At 34.7% G+C, this 11,337-nt stretch overlaps 2 protein-coding genes across 4 annotated transcripts; one reads left to right on the plus strand and one right to left on the minus strand.

Moving 5' to 3' along the window:
* The first annotated feature begins 2,506 nt into the window (after positions 1-2,506).
* On the plus strand, positions 2,507-4,330 carry LOC133785321 (uncharacterized). Its single transcript, XM_062224569.1, has 3 exons — positions 2,507-2,614; positions 3,167-3,491; positions 3,629-4,330. Exons 1-3 carry the CDS (start codon positions 2,507-2,509, stop codon positions 4,213-4,215), a joined length of 1,020 nt encoding a protein of 339 aa, XP_062080553.1. The 3' UTR covers positions 4,216-4,330.
* LOC133782381 (scarecrow-like transcription factor PAT1) lies at positions 4,297-7,835 on the minus strand. Of its 3 annotated transcripts, XM_062221673.1 has the most exons (3): positions 7,650-7,834; positions 6,316-6,412; positions 4,297-6,138 (listed from the first exon to the last, which is right to left on the minus strand). In XM_062221673.1, the coding sequence occupies exon 3, from the start codon at positions 5,781-5,783 to the stop codon at positions 4,539-4,541; it is 1,245 nt and encodes a 414-aa protein (XP_062077657.1). In that variant the 5' UTR covers positions 5,784-6,138; positions 6,316-6,412; positions 7,650-7,834; the 3' UTR covers positions 4,297-4,538. The 3 variants fall into 3 exon arrangements, with proteins under 3 accessions (XP_062077657.1, XP_062077656.1, XP_062077658.1); XM_062221672.1 differs by having other exon boundaries at positions 4,297-6,412; positions 7,650-7,835; XM_062221674.1 differs by lacking the exon at positions 6,316-6,412.
* Positions 7,836-11,337: the final 3,502 nt, after the last annotated feature.

Genomic DNA, 11,337 nt, shown 5'->3' on the forward strand with positions numbered 1-11,337 from the left:
CTAATTATCAATTAGCTAGAGATAGAACCAGAAGGGTCATTCGTGTTCCTTGCAAATTGGGAGAAGCAGATGTCATTTCATATGCTCTGAATGTGGCGAGACAACTTGATGAAAGTGAGCCAACAACATATCTGGAAGCAATTAAAAGCAGAGATTCAAAGTGGTGGATTAAAGCTATGAATGAAGAAATGGACTCCTTAAGGAAGAATAAGACATGGGAGTTAGTCTCAAAGCCTAAAGACAAGAAGATAATTGCTTGTAAATGGATTTATAAGCTAAAAGAAGGGGCAACAAATGATGAGGCAAAAAGGTATAAAGCAAGACTTGTGGCAAAGGGCTTTACACAAGAAGAGGGGATAGACTATAATGAAGTATTCTCACCAGTAGTTAAGTATAAGACTATAAGGATCATGCTAGCTTTAGCAACCCAGCTAGATTTTCAGGTGGAACAAATGGATGTTACAACAGCGTTTTTGAATGGAAAGCTTGAAGAAACCATTTTCATGAGTCAGCCTGAAGGTTTTGAGGTGGAACAACCAGGTGGTGAACTTGTATGCAAGCTACAGAGGTCTTTATATGGTCTGAAGCAATCTCCTCGTCAATGGAATAGAAGGTTTGACAATTTTGTGACTGGTTTGGGGTTCAAAAGGTCTGAGTTTGATACTTGTTTATACTACAAGAATTTAGAAACAAGTGATGTTGTTTTCTTACTCTTATACGTGGATGATATGTTACTAATTTGAAAAGAAAAGCAACAAATTGTTTGGTTAAAAGGACAACTCAGTAAGGAGTTCGAAATGAAGGATTTGGGTACAGTAAAGAAAATTCTTGGCATGGTCATTACAAGGAAGAACAAAGAGGAGAAGTTAATTATTTCTCAAACTGGATACTTGTCAAAGGTGCTTGACAGATTCAACATGAGTAATTGTAAACCTGTCAGCATGCCTATTGCTGGGCATTTCAAATTTTCAAATGATCAATGCCCAAAGACTAATGAAGATACAATAAGGATGGAAAGTGTTCCTTATTCAGAAGCAATAGGTTGCTTAATGTACTCAATGGTGAGTACCAGACCTGATCTAGCCTATCCTATAAGTGTACTGAGTAGGTATATGGCTAATCCAGGTGAACCTCATTGGGAAGGTTTGAAATGGTTGTTAAGATACATCAAAGGCACTTTGAATTATGGATTGCACTTCAAGAAAGCCAAGGGACAGATTCAATTGGAAGGATTCGTGGATTCTGATTATGCAGCAAATAGAGACAATAGGAAGTCAGTAACTTCATTTATTTTCTTGTTGAATGGAAATTGTATTTGCTGGAAAACTCAACTACAACCTGTGGTGGCATTATCTACAACTGAGGCAGAATTTATGGCAGTAACTGAAGCTATTAAAGAGGGAATTTGGCTTCAAGGCTTACTCAAAGAGCTAAAGATGTTGAAGGGAAGAGTTACTGTATATTCAGATAGTCAGTCAGCAATTCATCTCAGCAAAAATCCAGTGTACCATGAGCGTTCAAAGCACATTGACATTAGGATGTACTGGATAAGGGAGAAAATTGAAAACAAAGAGATTGACTTGGAAAAGGTCCCTACTGAAGAAAATGCAGCAGACTTGGGTACTATGGTGTTGCCTTTGAACAAGTTCAAACATTGTTTGAACTTGATTGGTCTTGAAGAATGATGAAGACCGAAATTCGAGTATACTTCTCCACTGATCTAAGGAAGTGTCTTATGCCATTAATATAAGGATTAAGGTGGAATATGTTGGAGTAATCCTTATATAATTGGCAAATGACGTGTGTTGTTAAGAGATCATTAAACAACTTTTCTCTTCTGTTACGTTTTTTGCCTTGTCAGTTATAACAGATTTTTAGTCAGTTAAAACAGAACTGATTTTTCTTTCAACACGTGAAAGAACTGGAGCTGCAGCTATATATATCCAGGGGTTTTCATTAGTTGAGGAGAAGAAAATTCAGAGGTTTTGAGAGGCTTAGAAAAGAGAGAAAGAGAGAACAAGGGTTAATTTTCTTTGTACATTGTTGAGTGTGTGAGAGTTTACTGTGGTGTAAACTAAGTGCTCATTTTTTAGTTGTACAGAGTGTTCAAGAACCTTTGGAGAGGAAGAAGGGTTGCTTTGTATTGTAACATTGATTCATTATAGTGGAGAAGTGCTCGGACTGGATGTAGGCCTTATTTCGAGGCTGAACCAGTATAAATCTCTCTGTGTGATTCGTTTTCTTCCCCTTTCTTATTGTTGTTCTCTAAGTGTTTGTGTTTTAGTACACTTTTCTGTGTATATTTGTTCTTGGTTTGTTTTGCAGGTGAATCTTGGAGCCTTGGGGTCGTGGATTGCTTTACCACGACAGATGAAAATATAGCTAGATTACATGGGAAAATAGTCACTTTAGACGACAATGCAACATCGTTGTCGGTGGAGGCAGCAACAACTTTAGTGGGACTAGGCTTGTTGTGGTTTTTGGCGGTGATGAAAGTTGCCGTGACATGTTGACGGCGGTGGAGGTAGCAACAATTTTGGCAGGAGTTGGCCTTGTTGTGGTTTTCGGCGATGACAGAAGTGATGGTTGTGGTGTTGACACGTTTGCAGTATGGGTACTTAGTTAGTGTGGATACTCCGGAAGAGGCTCGCAGTTATGGGGAGAGATCATTGTTGAAAGACTGATTTGGTATAGCTATATTGTGGAAGCAATCAACGTGGGAGAGGGAAAGGGAAGAAAACGGAAAATAATAAAAATATACACACCATATATTTGAAAGAACACATTTATAAGAATGAAAAAGAAAAAAAAAAAGTAAAAGTGAAAAAGAAGTGAGATAAACCTGTACAGTAGGTAACTTCCCTAAATTATAAAGGTGGAATAAAAATAAAATTATTTACTAATAGGACTTAAAATATTTTTGAAGGTATGAGGAAAGAATTTTAAAATTTTTATGAGGGGTTTATAGAGAAATATGGATGTGGAGTGAAAAAAAAATAAGGGTGTAAATAGAATCGTTTTACTTCAACATCCAACTAGCCAAAAACAATGAAGACTTTAGTAATAATAAAAAAAGTACCACATGTGATACATAAAAATAAAATGTTGTGGCTAGTCACTACAACGCAAACGACCCAAGTAGACCACACTATAAATGGGGTGACAGTGTTTTGTCAAGAGACATGGATTCTATCGTTGTAATTTGTACGAAAGAGATTTGAAAGATAGAGATATCACCAGCAAGTACTTAGAACTACCACAGAAAGAGTGGGAAAGAGAGAGAGAGAGAAAGATGCATGGTATGTGGTTGTACTTGAAGGAGAATGTGAAGTGTGGGAGTAAGCATACTGATGTGCTTTGTAGTTCTGAAAAATGCAGCCACAAACTTAGCTTCACACCATTGCAGAAGAACTTGGCTCCAGATTCTCAGTTAGTTCATCCTATACGCGAACTGATTTACCGGAAAAACTACTGCCAAACATGTCTCTGCGGTTAGTCTTTCTTTGCTTTAATGTTTTGTTCTTCCGAGACTTTGCGAAGGTTGTTATTATGTGCAACAATGGTGAACTCAAGTAGAAAGACTTTGTTCTTCTGTTTTGTTTTGTTTCTTTTTTCTATTTACTCTCAGAGTTGGAAATTGGAGACCCATCAAGGAAAATTGTGGAGATAATATTCCAAAAGGCATCCTTGGATCACTCAAAGTCAACAACCAGGATAAGAAGCATTATAAAGGTAAAGAACTCCGCACAAACACTCGACAGTTTTGAGAAGTACAGAGACAAGGTGAAGATGACTGCCGACCATAGATGCACAAAGAATCCAAGGAACATCGTTGATGGAAATGAGCAACTCCGATTCTATGGCACAACCATGGCTTGTCGCAGGGGAAAGTCTAAGCAAGTTTCAGAGCTTTGCAAGAATCCCAATTGCAGAGTCTGCAGGATACTTCAATCTAATTTTCGCATAGATTACACGACAAATAATGGAATTCGGTTGAGTTCAAATAGTGATGACTTCAGGGAGAATGTGATGAAGAACACAGAAAGAACAGTGATAGTTTGCAGAATCATTGCAGGAAACATGAGTATCTCTAATGGTGATGAGAGTAATGTGTGCAATTCAACTGGAAATGAAAAGGGATACAATAGCTCGGGGAATGTAATAGTGTGGGATCCCAGTGCTGTACTTCCTTGTTTTGTCATAGTTTTCACTTGAATTTACTTGCTGTATATGATTCCTTGCATTAACTAATACATTACTAGCACCAGAAGTTATATAGATTATGTATTCATTCAATGACAGAAAAGAAAAGTTTCATTTCTTAGTTCAACTAGTTTAAGTAGAAAAAGACTAGCTTTACTTGAGGATAGTTCTATACTTTTAACACAACCTCTAACTACACTACATAGATGTCCGACAAAAGGGAAGAAGAGAGAAAAATAAAAAGTACAACTGATATAAGAAGACATTTTAGTAAAAAGCTCTACCTCAAAATGTTACCTAAGACTTAAAAACAACCATAAATTACAATCAGTTTTTCACCTCCATGCACATGAAGAGATCATAGCTTTGTCCATCCAGCCAAGATATAAAGCTCCATCTCTCTCTTCAAGTGTGAACTTCTCACTGTAATTCTGCAGCAGTGTCTTAATAGTAGAATTTACCAAGGGGCTTAACGGATAAGGTCTGAACCCTGCCATAGTGAACCGGGACCTCCACTTCCCAAGCAGCTCATGGCGTTCTACTCTTTCTGGCCCGTCACATGCTATCACATTAACAATATCTCGTGCCAGACAGTGCTGCTCAACATTGATCCGCTCCTTGTGATCCCTCGGCAGAATCACATCGATAGACTCAAAAACAGCCATGTAATGGTCATAGGTCTCGACAAAGCGAGAGTAAAAAGGAGCTGTATTGGTATTCAGCTCTTGCTCAACAAGGGTTACAACTTTTGGAGACAAGCTCTTCGCCAGCCTCAGCAGCCTGTCCCGGTGATTTGGAGTCTGACTGCCCACACTTTCATCTGGCATGTGGTGAAGCATCAAGGCAAAATTCACTGCGATTGCCTCACCATGTCGAACCCCAAGGTCCTCGAGTTGAACCTCAGATGCAGAAGCACCTATAGCATTGAACTCAAAAGGTACCTTACATGATTCTGCAATCTTTGACAATCTCAACCCCACAATTTCAAGCCCCCCTCCTCTTGCATAAGCAGATGTAGAGTCATCTATGGCAGTGATCCTTATCTTTGGTGGTCCCCTAGGCCGAGTGGAAAGAGCATGGATTAGAATCATCCACTGAGCACCCTGAACAATCTGAAAATCAATGATGTGAACTACACTATCATCCTTCACGGCTTCAGCTATTGCCCCATTTGCTGACATATAGCCAAATTTGAAGTAGGGGCAGATTTCATAGAGTATATGCATATAGGAGAAGAGTTCAGCACTAGCAGGCTCTTTGCATCTTAATGCTTTGTAAATAGAACTTCCCGAAGAAGCCAACTTTGCAACAAGACCTTCTAACATGTAAGCACCCAAACGTTGGAGGGGATCCCCAGAAACTGACACTAATTGACGTAACTCGGAGATCAACCACTCAGTTGTCAACATGTCATTTTCAGCTAGTGCTTGAGCACAAATACAAAGTAGCCCTTTCAAGTCTGCTGCGGAAATCATGTCCATCAATCGTCCCCAATTGTCTCCTTCCAATGAGACTGCATTCTGTCCAACCTGGTTTGAAATATTGTACATTTCAGGGAAATCTGAACCAGTTCCAAGCATAACACTTTCCAATTCCCTTATTTTGTGCCTCAGGTCATCAGTATCATCTGTTAAGCAAGAATGGCTGACTGGAGAGCCACAAGCATTGTCAGGAGAAAGATGCTGGTATGTGGGGTATGACTGAGTTTCAGGCTGAGATGATGGGCTTCCATTGGGTGAGAAACTAACAGAAGATGAAGAATTCTGAACAGGGTTACTACTGGTCCCGGAAGACGATTCAAGGGTGCAGTACTGAGTAAAAGTTTTGACTGAAAGATGGGTGTCTTGGCTATTCTTAGAACCTGTAAGATTGTCTATATTCTGGATTGGAGCCCAACAGTAAGACTCTGGCTCTTCATCTGGCTGCCCCAAGAACCTGTGAGAGCCATTTGAAATTCTATAATTCTGTGATTGTTTCATATCAAAAATAGCCTACACTTTTGATTAATAACAACCAATGATGAGTCAATATCCCAAAGGAATACTTGGGTATCGATGTAGCACAAATGTTGTCGAAACGTAATTGACAACTCTCTTGTTGTGAATGACAAACCTTAGTTGTCTCCAATTATGTTAATACTAGAATCATTAGGCAGATGTCCAAAAAATATTAGCTTGGCATGTATTGTTGGTTAAGGAAATAACATGATCTGTAAGAAAGAGAAACAATAAAATTAGAGGATTTCCCTAGATTACAAATAACGTACTTTATAGACAATAGAGGCCAGAAAGCCCAGAACCAGAAAATAAGTCAATTAGACCTTAGACATGTTAACATAATGTAACAGCTTCAGAAATTTCAATGCAAAGTTGAGAAGTAATATGGTCTTCCTACATCTCAGTGTGAAAGATAGAAAAAATCTAGAGGAATACCATAGGTCATTAGTGAGATCAGAATTCAATAGCTTACCAACCAAGTTTGGTAAATATATCAATATTATATATATTTGAATAAGAGATGGTTTAAGTACCAGATAATGAATTTATCTATCTTATTCGACCCAAACGTGTATAGAATAATCCCATGGCAGAGGTCTTTATTCAACACCAAACGAATGACACTTTGACTAGGACTTTGGAGTTCGAATCAAGAATGATATATAACTTTAAAAAATTGGAAAACTGGAAAAGCTCCAGAAATAATAATTTGGACTTTCCCATGAATGCAAATTCAACAAAAGCCCACTACTAATTTTAGTTTTAATGGCTAGTCAACGAAGTTGATATAATCCTTAACCAAAACCCAAACGAAAGCAAAAGAGTGAAATGGAGAAGATTGAAGAAGGAAAAGAGCAGATAAATCATAAAAAGTAAGCATTCAAGCTGAATAATCTAAAACCCACTATAGAATAATAGCATATCCACAAATTAGTACTCCATAAAAGCGTTTGAAGCACAAATAGTCAGAGAGAGAGAGAGTTTCAACTAACTGGTTCCCAAACCACCATGATAACTTTATTATAAAGAAAAAGAAAAAGCTCAGAAAAAAAAGAGAGAGAGATCAAACCCAATACAGTTCTTTATTTTTATTCTGATATACCAGTACAAAATAATAATAATAATTAATCAAAACAAACAAAACAAAACAAAAAGTTCCACTATTAACCACTTAAACACACCCTCCAAGTTCAATCCATTTCCATAACCCATCATTTATAACAAGCTCGAAAATAGGAACTTATCAAGGGAAGAAAAAAAAAAAAAACAAAAAAGAACTACCACCTAATTATAACACATAATAACACTTCAATTTAATAAAACTACCCTTCATCACATAGAAGAATAAAGCTGAAACTTTAACAAGTACATCATCAAAACACTACTAACAAGGAATATGGTGAAAACCCAGTTGAGTTTCAAAACCAAATTACTGAGTTTTTGACATACCTTTAATTAAGGATAATCAAAGTCCAAAGATTTCGTGTTCTTCTTTGCTTCAGAGTCCAAATGATGATTCAAAGTCCGCTGAAACAATTGGTCCCTCTACTTAAAAGCATCCTTCCCTTTCATTTATTTTATAGTAATTATGAAATATAACCAACCAAAGAAAGAATTAAACAGCTGCAACCGACATCAAACAAGGGGGAAAGAGTATTTTTCGTCGTATTTATCCCTTCAAAAAGCAAAAGTATTTTCCATTTAAAAAAAAAACAAAAATATTTGAGCAATGAAAAGACCAAAACACCCTCCGTCCATCAATAAAATTGTTAAGGACTTGTTTGACTTTGCATTTTATATTTTGTTTTTAAAGTTGTATTTTCAAGAATAAAAATTGAGAATACATGTTCTTATTTTTTTAATTATGAGATGTGTTTCTGATAAAAAAAATATTATAAGATGTATTTTGGCTAATAATTTTCAATTTTTTTTCTTTTTAATTAAACCTTGAATAAAAAAATTAATAAATATATAAAGAAAAAACATTGTAAAAGTTCATAATAAAAAATAGAAGAGAAAATGATAATAAAAAAAGAAAGTGAGGAGATAGAAAAATGAGAAGAAGAAAGTCTGAGAAAGAAAAACTGATGAAAAAATCAAGAGAGAAAGATAAAAACATGAAGAAATTACATTTAGTACCCAGATTTAGTTAGTTCTTTTTATTTTTAAATAAAATTTTAAATTATTAATTAATACTCACTTTTCTAATAACAATACCTATTTTATATTGTTTAGGTTTTAAAATATAAATCACAAAGCTTTGAAAAATAAATTACTAGGCTTTGATATGTAAATTACAAGCTAAAAATCTATAAGCCTAAAAATGTAAATTAATGGTATTTTAGCCACTTTATATCTAATTGTGGGTATTAATTATAAAAATAAAAAATCTGACTATTTATAGCTAGTAAATGATAAAAGTGAATAGTTTTAAAAAAAATCCCTAAATTAATCTCAAATAGTGAGATGTTGTGATAAGAAAAAAAAATGATAAATACAAAAGTAATATTAGAGAAAAAATGAATAGGAAAATAAGAAGATAAATAAGTAATGTTACATAAAATGATGAGAAAAATATAATGTGACATAAATACATGAGAGAGAAAGTAATTTAAACAAATATTGGAAAAAATGATAATAGTGAAAATAATATAAGAAAAAACAATTAAAAAACAGTTTTCTTTCAAACAGAAATTAATTTATTTTTATTTCTTCAAAATTTTGTGTTTTCTTTAATTTTATTTCTTTTAAAATTATTCTCTAAAAATAATACCAAAACACTTACTTATTCTTAGAAAATAATTTTTTAGCATGCAGGTCAAACAGTCTCTAAATTTCTTATCACATTTTATTTTGACTCTTATAAATGGTTAGCCTTTTCTCCGAAATGTAAACCAAGCATTTGATTTTGAACGCGGTACAAGATTTCACATGGGACAAAGTTGTGGTCAACCCAAAAGGTGGACTGCATATCTAGTAAGTAGTCACAATCAAGTTAAGCTAGATTAATTACATTCTGCGCTCCACAGTTAAGTTCTTGGTATAAACTGCAATTAAAGACGAGTCAAATTGAAACATACATTAGCTACATTAAGTGCAAGGGCTTTTTTGTCTTAGAATTGTTTGGTGCCAAGATTTTTTTTGTTCCTCTAATTTTGATCACGGGGAAAGGACATATTAGTGTCATAGTTTGTCTATTGCACCCCAACGTGGGTGTTGGCCCACGCGGTTTTAGCAGTTAAAAGCTATCTTTTTACATTTACTTTATTTTATGGTTGGATTTGAATCACAGGAGAATTCAATGTCTCTTCCATCTCTTTTGAGCTTCACCCGTGTAATAAAGTATGGTTTGGTTTGTGTCGCAATTAGATCCAATAAACTCTCATTCAGTCCCAATATTGGACATTTTAGAATAGACAACTTTTTAATTATATATAAGGTAAGTATGAATTGGTCAAGTACGTTCTACGTATGCAATTACACTAAAGAGTAAAGAGTGTTCATTTTTTTAGAGGGTACAGGGGAATAATTTCAGAGGAAATACAACTAGTATAGCCAAAAACTATTTATATTCAATTAAATTGGGTCCCTAAGCCTGCCAACAGTGCAACTTTTGTGAGCACACTCATGAAAAAGCTGTTGTTGTAATAATATGATCAAATGGCCTAGACACCAAAAAACGGTTCATCATTTTTCTTGGTATCATTGAAGCGGTGACCAAACATCGGTAAATATGCCTTTTTTTCCTTCGTTAAATTTTGGATTTTTCGGTAAAATTTAGCAATGCTCATTATTTTACCTCATGTCTCGATGCTTCATATCTTTCAAATTCATCCAAATATCTTACATCTTAATAACGATATTATTGATTAAATATCAATTAGTTTTATATTTTAATAATATTATGAATTATTAATAAATGTTTTATGCCATATAATAAGATTATAGAAAATATAAGAAAAAGTTAAATTTTATTTTTATTTCTTAAAGATTTATACACGGGGAGTTTATTATATTCCTAAAATATTACTGTAGTGTTTATAATAATTAATGTTATATTTATTTTTAGAAAAATAAATTTTGGTTTATTTCATAAATTTTTATATTTTTATGGTGTAAAATTTATACTTTAAGGAATTGTCAATATTTTCACCGAATAAGTGATATAATATAAATTATGAACTTTTATTTTTTGGGAATCATATATTTATTTATATATATTTGTTGATTTATTTTACATCAACAATGAATATTATATTTAGTGAATAAGTAAAAGACTTAATGCAATTCATGAATTGAAAAGGAAAAATATTATATATGGTATTATTTTGGTTTGATGAGTTGGGAACCAAATAAGGTAAGTAATAAGATTGAAATTACTTATTTGTTTTACTATTATATTTGTATGATGAAGTTGACATGGTAATTTACAATAATATAAACACATGCAGCTTGAATATATATATATATAAATTTATAAGGATAGAATTCAACTATGTAAAACAGCGAGAATGGAGAATTTATTTTGATAAATTGTACAACCATAAAATTTATACCTTATACGCTAAGAATTTAAAGCGGGGTCATGAATAAAGAGACTATCATTTTCCAGAATACCTCAGTTCCGACAACAAAGGAATGAGAGACCCGCTAGCCCAAATCGAGGCTAACCACCTCACTTTGCTGGACACCATTGTGGTCATTATCGTAGAAGAAATAGAAGGAGAAATGACCAAGAGGCAAGCAGTAGTTATCAACACAACTTATAGATATGGTTATGATGATGATGATGGTAATGATGATGATGGGGATAGTCGGTACTACCAACCCAGTGACCATCAACAATATAATGACCACCGACATGATGAAAATCCAAGAGGAAAATTTGTTCTGCCAAGGCCACTGGGCCTCAAGATATCCCACCTAGGGGGAATGTGCAGCTTGAAGGACTGTTTGTCCCACCAAGGCAGCACGAACCAATGAACTGTCTCATGAGACCACCTCCTGGTCCTCCTCGAGCATACAGTCAAAATGCTGGGGGCCAACCAAGAGGGGGAAGTGTCTTTAATAGACTGGGAAATGGAGAGTCTGACCTCCGTGGTGTCCTTAATTAGCCTAGGGAAGGAAATGCGTCCAA

This window comes from Humulus lupulus, chromosome 6 (assembly GCF_963169125.1).
Source record: "Humulus lupulus chromosome 6, drHumLupu1.1, whole genome shotgun sequence".
In the NCBI taxonomy this organism is placed as follows: Eukaryota; Viridiplantae; Streptophyta; class Magnoliopsida; order Rosales; family Cannabaceae; genus Humulus; species Humulus lupulus.